Below are 20,079 nucleotides of genomic sequence, written 5' to 3' on the forward strand. Positions count from 1 at the left end.
ACTTCTGGGAGGAGGCATGATTAGACCCACAGTGTAGGGAGTCAGGTGGCAGCACAACGGGTTAAGCACAGGTGGCGCAAAGCGCAAGGACAGGCTTAAGAATCCCGGTTCGAGCCCCTGGCTCCCCACCTGCAAGGGAATTGCTTCACAGGCGGTGAAGCAGGTCTGCAGGTGTCTTTCTTCCCCTCTCTCTGTCTTCCCCTCCAACAACAACACCAATAATAACTATTACAATAAAGAGTCTCCCCCTGTGCTCTGGCCCCAGACCCCTTGGGTCAACCAAGTGCATGGGGGCCGTGAGGCAGGAACCTCCAGTTGTCGGCCCCCTGCCTCTCCCCAAGTGCCAGTGAAGCAGTCTGAGAGCAGAGCCCGACGGCGCTGCGGAGCCCTCCGCGGCCACCCGCACAAAGCGCCCGCGGCTCCTCCTGCGCTGTGAGGTCCCCAGCCCCGCCGCGCTTGGTGCAGTGCGACTCCAGGGCACCGAAAGCCAAAGCGCATGCGCCAGCCTCCGACAGGTCGGCGGGCGGAGCCACGATGCGCGTGCGCAGTGCTCGCCAGCTAACTGGCGCTGTCGGCGTGATGGCGCTCAGCGTCTGTGGCGCGGAGTAGCGGAGTGTGGGCGGGCGGCCGCAGGGTCTGGCCCTAAAGCTTCGGCCCCGGGGTCTCTGGGAGCGGCCGGGGGGCGGGGAGCGATCCCTCCCATTGCCGCCCGCTGCCACCACCGGGCATGTCGGCTGAGGCCTCGGGCCCGGCGGCGGCGGCGGCGGAGGCCCCGGCCCTGGAGGTGCCCAAGCCCCCGGGGCTGGAGCCGGGCCCCGGCGCCCCCGGGCTGCGGCCGCTGACCCCCAACAGCAAGTACGTGAAGCTGAACGTGGGCGGCTCGCTGCACTACACCACGCTGCGCACGCTCACGGCGCAGGACACGCTGCTCAAGGCCATGTTCAGCGGGCGCGCAGAGGTGCTGACGGACGCGGGAGGTACACGAGCAGCCTTACGGAGTGTACTTGTTAGAAATGATCTTATTCTCCATACTGATTTTATTCGAGAGGACAGAGAAATTGAGTGGAAAGGGGGAGATGGGAGCTAGAGATGGAGAGAGAAAGACACCTGCAGACCGGCCTCACCACTAGTGAAGCGGAACCCCCTGCAGGTGGGAACCGGGACCCTTGCACATGGGGATGTGCCACCCACCAGCCTCTGTTCAGTTTTAACCAGGGCACTGCTCAGCTCTCCCTTATGGTGGTGCTGGGGATTGAACCTGAAACCTTTGGTGCCTCAAACATTCTGAAGGTCTTTCGCATAACCATTATGCTATCTTTCCAGCCTGTGTTTATTATTATTATTTTAGTTGGGGCAAGAGGAGAGGGATTTGCAGTAATCATAGCAAGAGGCGATTGCAGATAAATAAGGCTGTGGTTAACCTGATAGGAAAGTTCAAAGTGTTAATGATCTGGAGAGTGGGGTAGACATTTTCATTTAATAGGATGGTCAGATCACACACACACACACACACAAGAAGTTAGGGGTTTGTTGATGGGATCACCTGTAAGACCACTCATAGTGAGAACCCGTCTCAAAGTAGAACAGATGTGAGAGGCAATTCTTTGGCTGGTTATATTCAAAAGGGTTCTGTAGAAGAACTCCCTAGGGGAATTAAGCGCAGGTGGCACAAAGCGCAAGGACTGGCGGAAGGATCCGGGTTCGAGCCCTCCGGTCCCCACTTGCACGGGAGCCGCTTCACAGGCGGTGAAGCAGGTCTGTAGGTGTCTTACCTTTCTCTCCCTCTCACTGTCTTCCCCTCCCCTCTCCATTTCTCTCTGTCTTATGCAACAACGACAACAATAATAACTACAACAGTACAACAACAACAAGGGCAACAAAAGGGGATAAATGAATGTTAGAAAAAGAGGACTCACTAGTAGTATTTGTTTTAAAGGGATTGTTTTTGGATATGCTAGAGATTGTGTTCAGATGTCATTGTCGCTCTGAAATCACTAAAACATAGTAGCATCACCACCATCTCAGCACCACCCCCCCCCCCCACTCCCTGCTCCTTCCAGCAAAGCGATCCTTCCTCCTAACTGCACACCTCCCCGCCAGGCTGGGTGCTGATTGACCGGAGCGGCCGTCACTTTAGTACCATTCTCAACTACCTGCGGGACGGGTCGGTGCCCCTGCCTGACAACGCCAGAGAGCTGGGAGAGCTGCTGGGGGAAGCACGCTACTACCTGGTACAGGGCCTGGTTGAGGATTGCCAGCTGGCACTGCAGGTGAGGGCCCCTCTTCCTGTGGCCCTGGGAGACCTGTCCAAGGGCATAGCTATGAGGACATTTGTCTGTCTGTCTGTCTGCCTCCCTACCTATCTAATGTATTCTGCCCAGGACACTGGCTGGAGCTGCTTTCACTGGCCTGGCTCTGAGTAGCAGTGGCCCAGGAAAACTTGCAGGTACTGTCCTCGAAACCCCTGTGGCCCCTGGCTGGGGCTCCATTTCTGCTTATGCCAAGACCATCACATTGGCACTCTCCTTACTGTTGGTTCACGCTGAGCTGTTGTTGCTGTTAGAATACCGCCTTGAGGGAGTCGGGCTGTAGCGCAGCGGGTTAAGCACAGGTGGCGCAAAGCACAAGGACTGGCATAAGGATCCCGGTTCAAACCCCGGCTCCCCACCTGCAGGGGAGTCGCTTCACAAGCGGTGAAGCAGGTCTGCAGGTGTCTAGCTTTCTCTCCTCCTCTCTGTCTTCCCCTCCTCTCCATTTCTCTCTGTCCTAGCCAACAACGACAACAATAAAATAACTACAACAATAAAACAACAAGGGCAACAAAAGGGAATAAATAAATAAAATAAATATTTTTTTTAAAAAAAAAGAATACCACCTTGAAATAACCATCCTCAAAGACAGGATTCAGATCTATTCTCCCCCTTGCTCAGGAATCCTAAATAACTGTCGTGTGTCAGCAGGAACAAAAACAAACAAACAAACAAATATATGTATATATATCTCAGTTTAAAGTGGGGGATAACGACCTCCAGTTGTCACAGCCTGTCATGGGAAGCAGTGCTTTACCACAGGGGTTTCCAGAGCGCCCCTTGCTTGGCTACCTTCTGTGCATTAAATAAATAAAGACAAAAATTGAAAAGGAAGGGGAGACAGAGATACCTGCAGCACTGCTTCACCACTAGTGAAGCTTCTCCCCTACAGGTGGGAACCAGGGGTTTGAAACTGAGGCCTTGTGTGTGGTAGGTAATATGTACACTCTGGGTGTGCCACTGCCTGGCCCCTTGTTTTGTGCATTTTTAAAAATTATTTATTCCCTTTTGTTGGCCTTGTTTTATTGTTGTAGTTATTATTATTGTTATTATTGATGTCATTGTTGTTGGATAGGATAGAGAGAAATGGAGAGAGGAGGGGAAGACAGGGAGAGAGAAAGATAGACACCTGCAGACCTGCTTCACCGCCTGTGAAGCAACTCTCCTGCAGGTGGGGAGCCAGGACCTTGAACTGGGATCCTTACGCCGGCCCTTGCGCTGTTTTGTGCATTTCTTAGGGTTGTGAGAAGAGCTTGGAAAACATAGCTGGGACGTGCAGTCTGAGTCGCACCTTTGCTAGAGCTGAGTAGCCTTGGGTGAATCAGTTTCTACCTCTGACTTTCTGTCCTTATTTTCTAAAAGAATTGAAAACAGAAAATCACAGGAAATCGGTACAATGTAGTAAGTGTAACATAAAGCCTTTTATTCTGTTCTGGTTTTCTTAGTGTTAGAAATGTCCTTTCTTTTATGATACAGTGCTAGTAGAAATGTCTAAGAGTTTACTTTTTGGTTCTATTAAAAAGATTTGGTTCTACTTTTTTCTATTAAAAATGGCAACTATGAGCAACATTATTATTTTGAGAAATACTTGGCTGTTCAAATTGAAAAAGCACAGAATTCGTGGTCGGGTAGATGGCGCATTGGATAAATCATTGGACTCTCAAGCAGGAGGTCCCAAGTTCAGTCTCTGGCAGCACATGTACCAGAGTGATTTCTGGTTCTTTCTCTCTCTCCTCCTATCTTTCTCATTAGTAAATAAAATATTGGGGGGGGGGAGCACAGAATTTCTTTGAGATACACCCATATTTTTTCAGATTGTTTGGCTGTATCCCATGGAGGTGGGGAATGCATCTTATATACTCACATATATATAACTGAAGTAAGAATTTTGGGGTCTAGCAGGTGACCCACAGTAGAGTACTTGGCTTTGCATGTTAGGGTCTGGCTTTGATCCCCAGCACCACACACAAACAAGGACAACAAGTGTATACACACACACACACACACACACACACACACACACACACACACACACACACACACACACACACGCTCACACATGCTGAGGAGCTGGCCAGCAGGTAGAGTACATGTTTTTGCAAAGCTAAAGCCTTTGTTCAGTCTCAGGACCAAATATGCCACAGTAGTGCTCTGACCTTTTACTTAATTAAAAAGTAGTAGTCAAATTTAAAACAATTGAAAGCAGCCTGAGAGGTGGCACGGCACTAGAGTTCAGTATGTCTTGAGTAGAAGTCCTGGCTTCCATTTGCGGTACTGCATACACCAGGGTCATGCTCTGGTTCCTTCTCTCCCTCTCCATCTCATACATAATTAAAAGAAATGATTCAAGATTTCATACAGCAATAGCTTTAGTGAAATACACTGATATATTCTGGTTTTGGTTTTCATTAATGTGGCTGGGGAAATACTCAGTTGGTAGAGTGTTGGACTTGCATATCTGAGGTTCCTGGCTCAGCCCCCAGCATTACGTGCACCAGAATGATGCTTTGGCTTCCCTTTCTCTCCTCTCTGCCTCATGTAAGAAATACAATTTTAAAGATATTTATTAACGAGGAGAGATGTGTTCCCAGGGATCAAACTCAGGACCTTCTATTTGAGGGTCCAACACTTTATTCACTGCACCACCTCCTAGACTGATGTTTTCTTCCTTTTTATGATTACTTGAGACCCATTAAATTTTGCTGTTTGAGAAGCATAGAACTAGGCAATCTTGGAGGCATTTCTGCTCTCTAGTTTTTTTTTTTTAAACCCTACCTCTCTGACATGAACTTTCTTTTTCTTTTCTTTCTTTCTTTCTTTTTAATTTTACTTATTTATGAGAATGATAGGAGGAGAGAGGAAGAACCAGACATCACTCTGGCACATGTGCTGCCAGGGATCAAACTCGGGACCTCATGCTTGAGAGTCTGATGCTTTATCACTGCGCCACCTCCCAGACCACTGCTTTGTTTGTTTTAAGGTATATTTATTAACACAAGAGAGAAGGGAGGAGAGAGGACCAGAACATCACACTGGCACCTGCGGGGCTGGGGATGGAATTTAGGACCTTATGATTTAAATCCAGTGCTCTAGCCACCGCAGCATTCCCCAGGCCGTATATATATGAAACTTAATGTTATTTCAAACCCACTTTGCACCAGGGACAGTTCCTCTGTCCGTCTGCATATACAGCTGATGCCCATCTGGCATGAAGAGGGACACAGAGCAAGGAGGGCGCATCCAGGGTCAAAGATGCAGTGAGCACCAGAGCTTAAATTCAACGCCAGGTTATCTGACTCCCAGAGCAATGCTGGTTTTTTTTTTTTTTTTTGTAATATTTATTCATGAGAGAGGGAGAGAACAAAGGGGTAGGGGTGCAGGAAGCAGAGCATCACTCTGGCACGTACGATGCCAGGGATTGAGCTTGTGACCTCATGCTTGAGAGCCCAGTGCTTTATCCACTGTACTACCTCCTGGGTTACACTCATTTTATTTTATTTTTTAAACTTTACTTATTATTGGATAGAGACAGAGAGAAATTGAGAGAGATGGGGGAGATAGAGAGGAAGAGAGACACCTGCAGACCTGCTTCACCGCCTGTGAAGGGACTCCCCTGCAGGTGGAGAGCTGGGGGCTTGAATCAGGATTCTGACTGGTCCTTGCGCTTTGCACCACGTGCCACTAATTTAATTTATTGTCGTCATCGTCGTCATCATCGTCATTGGAGTGTTACCACTCCAGACTCTCTGAAGTGTACAGGTAGAAAAAGAGAGCGAGACAGACACCATAGCACAGAAACTTCTTGTTATTTTTGTTTCCAGGGTTATGACTGGGGCGCTGCTGGCACTGAGAATCCACCAGGATCCGTGTGCAGGTCCTTGTGCTACTGTGTGCACTTCACCCGGTGCGCTGCCATGTGGCCCCCAGCACAGAAACTTTCCACAGTGCCTTAGTTTCCCCTGGGTGTGCCCAGGGCTGATGACATGGTAAAGCCGGTGCCCTCCCAAGTGAGCTATTTCACTGGCCTCAGCATGTTGTGTTTTGTTCATTTTGTTTTTTATTTAATACTTTATTTATTATTGATAGAGACAGAGGGAAATTGGGAGGGGAGGAGAGATAAAGAGGGAAGGAGATAGACAGACCCCTGTAGCAATGCTTCACCACTCGTGAAGGTTTCCCATTGCAGGTGGGGACCAGGGGCTTGAACTGGGGTCCTTGCGCACTGTAATGTACATGCTCAGCCAGGTGCACCATCAGCTGGCCCATTCATTTTGTTTTGCTCAGCTCTGCTTTATGGGGGTACTGGGGATTAAGCCTGGACTCTGGTGCCTCGGGCATAACCATTTTCACATAACCATTAAGCTGTCTCCCCAGCATGGATGCTTTTTCTTTGCTCCAGTCCCTCCTTCCAGGTTTCCCTTAGACTATTCCCATCTCCACGGTACTCACTCTGCTGGGGTTGGCTAGTTCATGTGGAGGTTTTTATTTTTAGCATTTGGGCCCAGAGAACTGACCTCTTCATCCTCCTCAGTGTGTGGAACTCAGTCATCATCAGTTTATGCAGATCTTTTCTCTCTCCTTCCTTCCTTCCTTCCTTCCTTCCTTCCTTCCTTCCTTCCTTCCTTCCTTCCTTCCTTCCCAGCTCTCTGTCCACTTCCTTTCCCCCATAAGTATCCCCCTGATTGCAGTGTTTGATACATACGCTTGGATTATGCTTGAAAAGCTAAAGCATTGTTTTGTATACATACTGTTTGTGTTTTAAATTCTATAAATGGCATCGAGCTAAGAATCGTGTTCTGTTTCTTAATTCAGCCCTTCCCCCCAAAAAAAAATGTATTTATGCTGCTGTAAGTACGTGTAGTTCTACACTTAAATAGCTACTGCACAGGAGTCTGCGGCATGCATTCACCATGATTTATTTATACATTTTCCTAAGCTAGAGTCTCAGTTACCTCCCACTTCTTACTCCCACGAATAGTACCACTGGGCGCGTCCTTGTGTGTATGCCCTTGTAGGTGGCTCCTGAGCCTGGGCTTTCTTGTGACTGTAGAGCTGGGAGTGGAATTGCTGGGTCAAAAGACACATCAATGAACTTCAGCAAGTCTCGTGCCGTTACTAACTGGCTATAACACTTTCTACCCCTGCTCAGCAGTGCATGAGGGATCTCACTCCTGCGCCTGCTGACCAACTCATGGCATCATCTAGCTTTCTTTCTCATCTTGCCAGTCCGATTGGCCTGGAGTGATCTCATCCTCATTTGCATGCCTCTGGGGACTCATGAGATGGAGCATCTTTTCCCTCATTCACTAGCCTCTTTGTTTTCCCCCTCAGTGAATTGTCTATTCACCTTCCCTGCAAGATTTCCTATTTCCTTTCCTTGTTTCATTTTGTAAGAGAGCCTTACATAGTTGATTTTTAGTTCCAAGGGGGAAGATTAAGCCATATACTACCCTCACACAACCTTTCCACCTAGAAAGGCTCTGTTTACCTGCCATCCTCAGGAAGGTTGAGAAAGTAGTTACTCAAATGATATGCCGGGTTTTCTGTTCCCGATGAGGAGACCAGGTGAGAAGATGTGTTTCAGATAGTCATTTCTAGTCGGTTGTAGATGTTGCCAGTATTTTCTCTTGGAATGTTACATCGGCTGTTGAGCAGAAAGCCTTCAACTTGACATCACAAATGACCACTTTTCACATATTTTTAAAACAGTGCATATGTATTAGAAAAATTTAGAAAGCGCAAGTAATCAAAAGTAGAGAAAAACAAAAATATCTTTAAGTTTGCGTGTGCGTGCGTGCGTGTGTGTGCGTGTGTGTGTGTGTGTGTTTACCAAAGTGAGACCAGATGCTGGGTGAGTTCTGTAAATAATTGCCCCTGGGAGTCAAGTGGTAGTGCAGCGGGTTAAGTGCACGTGGCACGAAGCACAAGGACTGGAGTAAGGATCCCGGTTCGACCCCTGGCTCCCCACCTGTAGGGGAGTCGCTTCACAAGCGGTGAAGCAGGTCTGCAGGTGTCTATCTTTCTCTCCCCCTCTCTGTCTTCCCCTACTCTCTCCATTTCTTTCTGTCCTATCCAACAACAACGACATTGACAACAACAATAACTACAACAATAAAACCACAAGGGTAACGGGAATAAATATTTAAAAAAATAATAATTGCCCCTTTTACATATAGTATTTTCCATCCTGACATGTCAATACAATTCTATCTTCTGTTCAGGACATTACATGCTTCTGTTTTTGTTTTGTTTTTTTCCTTCAGGGTTATTGCTGGGGCTTGGTACCTGCAGTACTCCTCCTCTGGCTGTTATTTAAATTTTTTGAATAGGACAGAGAGAAATTAAGAGAGATGGGGAAGATAGAGAGGGAGAGAGAAAGATAGACACCTGTAAACCTGCCTCATTACTTGTGAAGCGACCCCCCTGCAAGTGGAGAGTTGGAGGCTCAAACTGGGATCCTTGCGCTGGTCTTTACACTTATTATGTGCGCTTAACCCAGTGCGCCGCCACTGTCCCTCTCGTGTTTCTGTTTATTCCAGAAATGTCTTTGGTATCTGGTTCATCTAAACTAGGACCCAATCTATATCTGCATTATGCTTGGTTATTCTATTTTTTATTATTATTTTATTTATTTGTTGGATAGAGACCGTCAGAAACCAAGAGGAGATAGAGAGGCAGAGAGACACCTGCAGCCCTGATTCACCACTTGCTAAGCTTTTCCCTTGCAGGTGGAGGTTGGGGGCTCTAACCCAGGTCCTTGTGTGTTGTGCCATGTGCACTCAACCAGGTGTGCCACCACACAGGCCCTGGTTATCCTGGTTTTTAAGACTCTTCCAACCCCAGTTCCTTTTTTCTCGGAATGCCGACTTGTTCTGGATACCATCAGTTGCCCCGCGCCATTACCCACTATCCAAATTTGCCTGTCTGTTTATTCATGGTGTCATTTGATTTGTTGCCTACCCTACCCTGAATTTTTTTTTTTTATGAGCTAGACAGTAGATTTCAAGATCTAATATTAAGCATTATGGCTAGAATACATTTTAGTGATATTACAGAGCTCAAGTTGTGTTATACGAGAGATGTACCATGATATTGTTCATAGAATTCGCCATCAGGGATGCTCAGGATTGGTGCCAGGCACCAATCACAGTCCAGTGATTCTTCCACTGTAGTTAAATTTCCTTTTTCTTTCTTGCTCTTTTTTTTAAATCAATTAATTAGTTAATTAATTAATTTTTACCAGAGCACTGCTCAGCTCTGGCTTATGGTGGTACAGGGGATTGAACCTGGGACTTCGGAGCCTCAGGCATGAGAGTCTCTTTGCATAACCAGTATGCTATCTACCCTGCCCTTCTTGCTCTTTTTTTCCCTTTGCCACCAGGATTGCCACTGGAACTCCATGCCTGCACTACAAGTCTGCTCCCAGTTGCTCTCCCCCCGCTTTTTTTCTTTCCTTTTCTTTTTTAACTTGATAGAAAAGAGAGAAATTGATAGGGGAGAGGGAGATAGATAGATAGTGAGGTAGATAGGAATTGCAGGCCTATTTCAATGCTCATGAAGTGTTCCCCCTGCAGGTGGGAACCGGAAGTTTGAACCCAGGTCTGTGTGCATGGTAGCATGTGCACTCAACCTGGTGTACCACTGCCCCGGCCCCTGTATTTACATTCTTTTCTTGCCAACTACACGAGAATCAGTGTGATGGTATTTGGGCACTATGTGAATGGCAACTACCTATTATCCATGCACTAATTGGTAATACTTGTTTTAATCACCATTTCACTAGGGTGTTAGAATAATTGGAGTTGTATTGTCAGCTGGAGAAATGCATATTTTTAATATAGTCATATTCCTTTGTTTCTTTTGCATAATAACATAATTCTTTTAGGGCCCTATTTAAGAAACTTTTTTTCTTACAGTTTTTACAAGTTTTTTTTTTTTAATTTTTACTTATAAAATGGAAACACTAACAAGATCATAGGATAAGAGGGGTACGACTCCACACAGTTCCCACCACCAGAACTCCGTATCCCATCCCCTCCCCTGATAGCTTTCCTATTCTTTATCCCTCTGGGAGTACGGACCCAGGGTTATTAAGCGGTGTAGAAGGTGGAAGGTCTGGCTTCTATAATTGCTTCCCTGCTAAACATGGGCATTGACAGGCTGGTCCATACTCCCAGTCTGTCTCTCTCTTTCCCTAGTGGGGCAGAGCTCTGGGGAAATGGGGTTCCAGGACACATTGGTGGGGTTGTCTGCCCAGTTTTTATAAGTTTTATAGTTTCATCTCTCTTGTATGAGTCTTTTAATCTAAATGGAATTCATTTTTGTAAGTGTGGGTTACAGAGGGCTCTTTAATTGTGTGTTTGTGTGTGTGTGTGTTGATAGAGTGAACTAGCATATTTTAGCTTAAACTGTCTGTGGCACCTGTAGGCAAGACGGCTTCCAGGATTCTTTTTTTTTCTTTTTTTATTTTATTTATTTATTCCCTTTTGTTGCCCTTGTTGTTTTATTGTTGTAGTTATTATTGTTGTTGTCGTCGTTGTTGGATAGGACAGAGAGAAACGGAGAGAGGAGGGGAAGACAGAGAGGGGGAGAGAAAGAAAGACACCTGCAGACCTGCTTCACCGCCTGTGAAGCGACTCCCCTGCAGGTGGGGAGCCGGGGTTTGAACTGGTATCCTTATGCCGGTCCTTGTGCTTTGCGCCACCTGCGCTTAACCCGCTGAGCTACAGCCCGACTCCCGGCTTCCAGGATTCTTACCTCCTTCTTTTCAGGTTCTTGTTTAGTCCCCTCCCACACGGAATAGTGCTGACGCACGTAACCATACGATGTTATAGGAATGATAATGTGTAATCTCTAAAGCTGTTTATTGGAGTCAGGCAGTTTCTATTTCCGATGACTTATTCTGGGGGAGTCAGCTGCCTTGCGAGGATACTCAGGCAGCTCCTGGGCAGAGCCTATTTGGTGAAGAACTGAAGCCTCCTGCCAACAGACTCAAAAGTAGACTCTGAGACCTGTCCAGTCTTCAGATGACTGTACCCCTGACCAATAGCTGAACTTCAGCTTCAGAGGGAAAGAGAAGATAGCCGCATGAAGGCCAGCCTGGGGGAACTTCTGTTCAAGAAATCTCTTCAGACCCTGAATTTCACCTTCATGAGAAACCCTGGGCCAAGACCCCCCTCCCTAAGCCAACCTCAAGTTCATGACCCACAAACTGTGAGATAATAAATATGTCCCATCGTTTTAAACTGACAAGTTTTCAGCAATTTGTTACCCAGCAGTAGATAACAAACATGGTTTATGGAACGGGGTTCTACCATAACAAAAACCTACAATGTGGGAGTGACTTTAGAACTGGGAAGCTGGCAGAAACTGAAAGGACTTGGAGGAACAGATTATCAAAAGCCTAAAGAGCTTTTTAAGAGTTTTTTGTTGTTGTTGTTTGTTTTTTGTTTGTGTGTTTTCATAGACACCGATGACCTTTGAAGAGGCTCCAGTGAGGAAAATGTTACTGGACGGTGCTGGGAAGGGGATGATATCATGTAGTGCTAGAAGGTTACCAACGCTGACTCCCAGAGTCGACGCAGGGAGTAGAAATGTCTCAGCCTTTCCAGATAATAAGTGAAATTAAAATTAACAAATGACTTTCAGGCAAAACTAAATACAGGCCATTCTCAGTAAAACATGGTCTAAAGATAAAACTGATTGTAAGAATCTTTTGTTAATACCTCAGATATGTCCCAGAAGATGCATCAGAGAACCATTCAACTCAAATAATAACACTTCAAAGAATTTAAGGGTGTTGCCCCCAGATAATCTCACCACAAGCTCATAGTGGAGAAGAGCTTTTCTCACAGAGGTTGGAAGGTGTGAGTTTGGCTAATGAACTGATGCCCAAGGTCTACTCATGAAGTTTTCTAAGATACCAAACTTGGGCAGACCTACATTTGGTCCCTTGGACTAAAAGGGTTGAAGACAGTACAAGAGGAGAAGAAAGCTTTGGATCTCCAAGAGTCAGGGATCAGGCTAAGGAAACTCCTGGAGCTGTCAACATGGAGCCTTATAGAAAAGGAAAGTTAACCCAGGACAGAGCCAGGAAAACCATTCCTGGACAAGGACAGGTATCAAAGAGGCCTGGCCTTTGGCCAGTTGTATTACAGAATTGCTATGAGCTGGTGACTGCTGTGTGCTTCCTGCCCCCAGCTCCATCCCTTTTTTGAACAAGTGTGCCCTAGGTTATCTTATTTTATTTTTTATTATAAAAAGGAAACATTGACAAAAGCCATATGATGAGAGGGGTACAACTCCATGCAATTCCCACCACCGGAACTCCGTATCCCATTCCCTTCCCCTGATAGTTTTCCCATTGTTTATCCCTCTGGGAGTATAGACCCAGGGTCATTATGGGGTGTAGAAGGTGGAAGGTCTGGTTTCTGTAATTGCTTCCCCACTGAACATGGGCGTTGACAGGTTGATCCATACTCCCAGCCTGTCCCTTTACCTAGTGGGGTGGAGCTCTAGGGAAGTGGGGCTCTAGGTTATTTTAATGCCTGTTCCCACTGTTGCATGTGGGATGTAGAAGAGAGAACTTGTCTCTTTAGTCTTCAGATCAAGAAGAAATGTGCTAAAGAACCTGTCGTTAAGGACCTATGTCCAAGATGCCTCATCCTCTCCTGGACCTGACTTAGATGACAAGATTCTGTATTTCAGGCTGACACTTTAACAGGATGAGACTCTGGGGGGTCCTTGAAAGAGCTTGAGTTTTTTTTGCATGTGGAAAGGACTGTTATCTGGACCAGAAAGAAGACTCTGGAGTCAGCCCCAGTGGCTGCTGTCCCCAAATCCTCATTTCTTTGTGTGGCTTTTCTCCCACAGTGATACCAAGGCCTCTACCTTGAGTTTTCAGATGATTTGCTCAAGGAGAGCTTGCCGCCATGCTGATGAAGACACAGTCCAGCCTATGCACAGGGTTTCTCCAACCCTTGCCATGTCTTAGACTGTTGCAGCCCTTGCTGACTTAGTCACCACCCTTGGGGAACTCCATGCCCAAACCACCTACTGAAGCCACTCCTGAGTTTCTGACCCACAGAATCTGAGGTTGTAAATTTTTGTTGGGGATTTTAGCTGCTATGCTTAGGGACATTTTTTTAAATGATTTTTTGTTATTAATAGTTCGTTACAAGATTGTAAGATTACAGTATATACCAGACCACACCCACCACCAGAGTTCAGTATCCTCACCCTCCCACCTCCCAAAGAGAACCACCACAGTTCTCACAGGTCTTACAGAGAGTTTGCTTGCTTCTGTTCTGTTTGGATTTTTGTTTTTGGCAAGTTCAAATCTCTAGATTCCACATATGAGTGAAACCCTCTGTAGTTTTCACCTCTTTATTTACTTATTTTTTATTTTATTTATTTGTTTATTTTATTTTTTTCTTTTTTTTTGCCTCCAGGGTTATTGCTGGGGCTTGGTGCCTGTACCACGAATCCATACTCCCTTTTGTTGTCCTATTTATTTATTTATTTATTTTCCCTTTTGTTGCCCTTGTTTTATTGTTGTAGTTACTATTGTTGTTATTGTAGTTGGATAGGACAGAGAGAAATGGAGAGAGGAGGGGAAGACAGAGGGGGAGAGAAAGACAGACACCTGCAGACCTGCTTCACCGCTTGTGAAGCAACTCCCCTGCAGGTAGGGAGCCTGGGGCTTGAACCAGGATCCTTACGCAGGTCCTTGTGCTTTGAGCCACGTGCACTTAACCTGCTGCACTTAACCCGCTGCGCTACCGCTGGACTCCCTCTTTATTTATTTTGATAAGCATAATCACCTCCAGTTCCATCCATTTTGTCCCAAAGGACACAATCACATCTTTTTTTTATTGCAGAGTAGTATTCCATGGAATAATTATCCTACAGCTTTTTTAGCCACTCATCTGTTGATGGACGTGTAGGCTGCTCCTACTCTTTGTTGTGAATAATGCAGCTATGAACATAGGGGTGCATATGTCCCTTCTAGTTAGTGATTGAGTGTCCACTGGATGAATGTTAGGGACTGTTTTTAGCACCAACACACTCCCCATGCTCTCTCCTCTGGTTTGTCATGTCGTCTTTATAAATACCAGTTCTCATATACACACCAGTCTGTTTCCAAGCTCTTGCTTGTATTCATTGGCTTCATCTGCTGCTGAAATAAAATCATACTGTTTTCATGATAACCCCTTGTCGGATGTCCTAGTGACTGGTAAGGTCAGACTCTCTTCTTGGTTCTTTTAAAAATAACGTTAGTGTGGTCCGGGAGGTGGCGCAGTGGATAAAGCAGCGGACTCTCAAGCATGAGGTCCTGAGTTCAGTTTCCGGCAACACATGTACCAGAGTGATGTCTGGCTCTTTCTCTCTCTTCCTAGGTTTCTCATTAATAAATAAATAAAATATTTAAAAAAATTACCTAAGTCAAAGTACACCTTAGTTTTCCCATATTCTTTTATTGTTTCTATTTATTTTTTTATCAGAACACTGATGGGCTCTGGCTTATGGTGGTGCTGGAGACCGAACCTCAGCTCCTCAGGAGGTATAGAGGTTGTTTGTATAACCACTGTGCTATCTCCCTAGCCTAATTTTTCCATACTATAGAAAAAAAGTCATAGGGAGTTCTAAAAAATAAAAATCTGGATTTTCTGGTTGAGAGAAATATTCCTTCTCTGTCTCCTTAATCTTTATGCCAAAATCCCTTTGTTTCTTTCAACCAGAAATAACCTAAGTCTAATATTCCACCCAAACACATGCATTCATTTATTCCACAGTCACTTACTGAACATCTCCTGTATACAAGGCCCTTGCTCCCTAGGTGGGAAGACAGGCCATAAACACCATGAAGAATGTGAACTATTGGGCGGGGTAGATAACCTAATGGTTATGCAGACAAACTCATGTCTGAGGCTCTATGATCCCAGGTTCAACCCCTCTACACCACCATCAGCCAGGAAGAAAAAAGAAAGAGAAAGGAAGTGAATAGGAAGAAGCGGAGGAAGCTGCTTTATTCAGGGAGTTTAGGACCACACGCCCTGAGCTTTGGAGCCCACCGCACTCACAACTTAGTGTAGACCATGTCTAAGCCTTGGGAACAACAGAGGGCCAGGGGATGTGTCTCTCTGCTTCTGCAGTAAAACCGTACTGCTTTCATGATGACCCCTTGTCAGATGTCCTAGTGACTGGTAAGGTTAGTCGCTCCTCTTGGCTCTTTAAAAAAATATAACAATAATAACCTAAGTAAAAGCCTGCTTTAGTTTTCCCATATTCTTTCGTTATTTTTTTTAATATTTATTTTTCCTTTTGTTGCCCTTGTTTTTTATTGTTGTTGTAGTTATTATTGTTGATGTTATCTTTGTTAGATAGGACAGAGAGAAATGGAGAGAGAAGGGGAAAACAGAGAGAGGGAGAGAAAGATAGACACCTGCAGACCTGCTTCACCACTTATGAAGTGACTCCCCTGCAAGTGGGGGGAACTGGGGGCTTGACCTGGAGATCCTTATGCTGGTCCTTGTGCTTTGTGCCATGTGCGCTTAACCCGCTGTGCTACTGCCCAACTCCCTCGTTACTTTTATTTATTTAATCCTCCGCATGAATATGAAGACAGCAGCAGGCAGGGGAGAATGACAGACAGGATCAGAGAGTTTGGATCCTGCTGAGCCTTATGGATCCTTAAGGACTCCCTCCAAAGGCAACAGACAGCTCTTGAAGACTCTCTGTGTGTGTGTGTGTGTGTGTGTGTGTGTGTGTGTGTGTGTGTGTATGTGTGTGTTGTGGGGGGGTGGATCTTCAGTTACGCTGTTGACCACCTTCCGCTTCCTCTCCAGCAAAAAAGGGAAAACCTGTCCCCGCTGTGCCTCATCCCCACGGTGACATCTCCCCAGGAGGAGCAGCAGCTCCTGGCCAGCACCTCTAAGGTGAGGCCCCTGAGCCCTGTAGGGTGGACGTGGGGGCCTCTCCCTGCAGCCTGACTCCCAGCTGTCTGCATCCTCTCTCCCCCCGACAGCCCGTGGTGAAGCTGCTACATAACCGGAGTAACAACAAGTACTCCTACACCAGGTGACCACCGTGTGTGGGCCGGGAGGGGCTGAGGTGGGGTCCCAGGGCCCAAATGGCACTGCTCCCGGCACACAGGGCGGGCCTACCTGCCCGCACACTCCTGCTCTGCCACTTCTCCTCTGGGTACTTGGGCCCCATTGTTGTCAAGCCTCACCTTCCATTCTGGCATCAGTAAGCTGGGGTTCCGATGAGGTCTTGACCGATAATAGCACCTGTCATTTGCTTGGTGTTCCTCTTGTAGCAGGCATTGCTCTAAGTGCTCAGATTGCTATATAGCATAGCTATTTGAAATGTTATTTATTTTTTAATATGCATCTCATTTATTTTTATTGGGGGCAGTGGCTATGGGGAGAGACCATAGCACTGCTCAGGTCTGGCTTACTGCAGTGCAGGGGATTAGCCCTGGGCTCTAGGAGCCTCAGGCATGAGAACCTTTTTTGCAGAACCATTCTGCCAGGCGGGGCAGCCTGCACTACTGTACCGGGGTTCACTCAGCAAACACTGCTGCCCCATCTGGCCTTGGGTGTGTGTGTGGGGGGGGGGGGGGCTTCTGGGTAGGAGAGTGCTGGGAGGGGCCGGGAGGGGGCTGTGCTGAGCCCCCTCTGGTCCCCCTGGTCCTCAGCACTTCAGACGACAACCTCCTAAAGAACATTGAGCTGTTTGATAAGCTGGCTCTGCGCTTCCACGGGCGGCTGCTCTTCCTCAAGGACGTCCTGGGAGATGAGATCTGCTGCTGGTCCTTCTACGGGCAGGGCCGCAAAATCGCCGAGGTGTGCTGCACCTCCATAGTCTATGCCACGGAGAAGAAGCAGACCAAGGTCAGCAGGGAGGGGGGTGTCTGGGTTGGATCCAGACCAAGGCAGCTCAGCGGGCCAGGCAGGGGGAGCCCCGCCACTAGGAGTCAGGAATCAGGAGCCAGAGTTCCATGTTCCGGAGGTCTTAGCTCTGTAACCTGTTGTAGAATCCACGAGTCTATTTCTCTCCCTGTGAAATAGGGGGGTGGATTAGACTGGGATTCCTAGCCTAGGCCAAGGCTGCCTGAGATCCCCTGACAAAGTATGAATGGGGCTGGGGAAAACAGCACAATAGTTTGCCTAACAGACTTACATGCCTGAGGCCCCAAAGGTCCTAGGTTCAAACCTCAGCACCATCATAAGCAAAACTGAGTAGTACTCTAGTTATATATACTGTATATATACAGTTTTGGAGTCTGTATAAGAAGAATCAAAAGTTTTTTTAAAATATTTATTTATTTTGGTAGAACAAATTGAGAGGGAAGGGAGAGATAGGGAGAGGGAAAGGTGAACCACAGCTTTTTAAATTTTTAAAAAATTTTATATTTACTATTTTCCCTTTTGTTGCCCTTGTATTTTTTTATTGTTGTTGTAGATATTATTGTTGTTGTTATTGATGTCGTTGTTAGATAGGACAGACCTGCTTCACCACCTGTGAAGTGACTCCCTTGCAGATGGGGAGCCGGGGGCTCGAACTGGGATCCTTTCACTGGTCCTTGCACTTCGCACCATATGCGCTTAACACGCTGCACTACCACCCGACTCCTGAACCACAGCTTTTTTAAAGCTGGCTTCTCAGAAGGGTCCCTAATTCAAAATAGGAGCTTAAAACCTCAGCCTCTTAGAGCACACTGAGCTGATGGCTCCCAAGTCTTGGCCTGTCTTGGCAGTCTCGACAGCAGATAGATCTTGAGCGTCTGTTGTCTGCTGTGCCTGTGCCAGGCTTGAAATCAAGGTGACCACAATGCTGAGTGACTTGCCAGCCCTCTTTCTGGTCCTTACCAGTGCTTTGTTAAAAAAAAAAAAATAAAAAAGTAGAACTAGAGAAGGGAGGGAAGCCCAGACATTTTTATACTTCATCCCTTCCTACTCTCGCTCTCTCTTTAAATATTTTCTTTATTTAATGAGAGAGATCCAGCAAAAGAGATCAGAGCACTGACCAGCTCTGGTTTGTGTGGTACTGGGGATTGAACCTGGAACCTCAAAGCCTCAGACATGAGTTTTGGAGAACCACAATGCTGTCTCCCTATCTCCTTCCTGCTCTGCCTGGATACATGGTCCCACTGCTACAGACAACAAACACAAAGTGCCCTCCTACCCGAGGCTCCTCGTTTGCCATTCCTTTCCCCAAACTGCTTTTTCTGTAGCCACACACACCCCTCCCTTCCACCCTCCCTTTCCCTTCTTTGACCCCTGGTTGAATGTCACATTCATGGGACTTTCTCTGAATTCCATCTTTAAAGTTGTAACAGTCTGCTCCGGGACCATGCCCATCCCTTTCCCTGCCCTGCTGTCTATAACAGCACCTTACAGGTTTCTATCTCATTGAATGCCTGTGACTCTCATGCCCGAGGCACCAAAGGTCCCAGGTTCAATCCCCAGCACCACCATAAACTAGAGCTGAGCAGTGCTCTGGTTAAAAAAAAAAAGTAAATACATGTGTCTTCCTCCTCCCCTTAGAAGGTAAGCTTCTGTGGGCAGGAGCTTCACTGCAATCTCCCCAGTGTCTAGAACACCACTGAGCACAGTATGGCCACTAAGTTGGTTTTTTAGATGAAAGACTATACTAAGGTTCCTGACAGCAGTGAGAGAAAACAGCTAGCCCTTTGTGCAGGAGAGCTGTGCCTTGAGGTATCTGTGTGGTTTTTTTGAGTGAAGAGGCTGTAGAAAGGACAGTGTGGGCCAGAGAGCCTGTGATTGCAAGACCTAGGAGGACAGCCGGGCTGGTGTGGGAACAGCTGGAGCAGGGGTGGGAACTGGGGGTGGGCCAGAGGGCAGCGCTGGCCTTTTGCAGGTGGAATTCCCGGAGGCTCGAATCTTTGAGGAGACCTTGAACATCTTGATCTACGAGACCCCTCGGGGCCCAGATCTTGCCCTCCTGGAGGCCACAGAGGGGGCAGCTGGCGGTGGCGGTGCAGGCCGAGGGGAGGATGACGAGAACCGGGAGCACAGAGTCCGCAGGATCCACGTCCGGCGCCACATCACCCATGACGAGCGGCCCCACGGCCAGCAGATTGTCTTCAAGGACTGACGCTTGACCTTCCTCCCTACTGGCCTCCGGCCACCGGGACCAAGTCCCCCTCTGCCTCCCTCTCCCAGCCTTTGCCCCGACTTTGCTGGCCAAGTCGAGGTTCTGCCTCCTGTCCCATTACTGCATGATATACTTTGGCTATCTTGCATTCTTTCATTCCCTCCTCAGTGCTAACACCACGGTACGGCCCAGCCCCTCATTCTGCACAGTCAGAGCCCTCAGGAGGCCTGCGCATTTGCTCTCTCACCCCCATTCTTGTCCTGCTACCTTCCCTCACCAGCTGGTTTCAAATGATTTAGAATTCCCATCCTCTTTTTTTAGTACATCGTACATGCCAAAGTGTCAAGCCAGCCCCGAATAACACCCACCACGTTCTGAGCCGCCTCCCCACTGTCGTGCAGGGTGACTTGCCTCCACCCACCTTCCCACCTCCCTAACCTCCCTAACTACTGGGGGCTCGGGCCTGCCCTGGCCCAGCTCTCTTCTCCGCCTGTTTCATATTATTTATTATTTTAATTTTCTATTAAATTATTTGAATAAAGTTGAGTTGAGGGTCTGGTGCTGGTCCTCAGGGAGAGGAAGGGGGAGAGGGACTGGACTGGCAAGGTAGCTTTGGCTGGTGCACCTGCTCTGTCACGTGCGTGAC

At 47.2% G+C, this 20,079-nt stretch overlaps 1 protein-coding gene across 3 annotated transcripts; it reads left to right on the forward strand.

Annotated features, from left to right (window-relative positions):
* The first annotated feature begins 550 nt into the window (after positions 1–550).
* Positions 551–19,979, forward strand: KCTD13 (potassium channel tetramerization domain containing 13). 3 transcript variants are annotated; one of them, XM_060173058.1, is made up of 6 exons: positions 551–977; positions 2,101–2,270; positions 16,157–16,246; positions 16,336–16,388; positions 17,011–17,206; positions 19,174–19,382. In XM_060173058.1, exons 1-6 carry the CDS (start codon positions 728–730, stop codon positions 19,234–19,236), a joined length of 822 nt encoding a protein of 273 aa, XP_060029041.1. In that variant the 5' UTR covers positions 551–727; the 3' UTR covers positions 19,237–19,382. The 3 variants fall into 3 exon arrangements, with proteins under 3 accessions (XP_060029041.1, XP_060029042.1, XP_007536227.1); XM_007536165.3 differs by having other exon boundaries at positions 553–977; positions 19,197–19,979; XM_060173059.1 differs by lacking the exon at positions 2,101–2,270 and having other exon boundaries at positions 552–958; positions 19,197–19,979.
* The last annotated feature ends 100 nt before the right edge of the window (positions 19,980–20,079 follow it).

Source organism: Erinaceus europaeus, chromosome 15, assembly GCF_950295315.1.
Source record: "Erinaceus europaeus chromosome 15, mEriEur2.1, whole genome shotgun sequence".
Classification (NCBI taxonomy): domain Eukaryota; kingdom Metazoa; phylum Chordata; class Mammalia; order Eulipotyphla; family Erinaceidae; genus Erinaceus; species Erinaceus europaeus.

Bases quoted from the DNA above. Each gene is read 5' to 3' on its own strand.
- KCTD13 (XM_007536165.3), top strand. From the start codon at position 728: ATGTCGGCTGAGGCCTCGGGCCCGGCGGCGGCGGCGGCGGAGGCCCCG. The intron at 16,389-17,010 runs GTGACCACCGTG...CCTGGTCCTCAG, and splicing joins AACAAGTACTCCTACACCAG to CACTTCAGACGACAACCTCC. The intron at 17,207-19,196 runs GTCAGCAGGGAG...GGCCTTTTGCAG, and splicing joins CGGAGAAGAAGCAGACCAAG to GTGGAATTCCCGGAGGCTCG.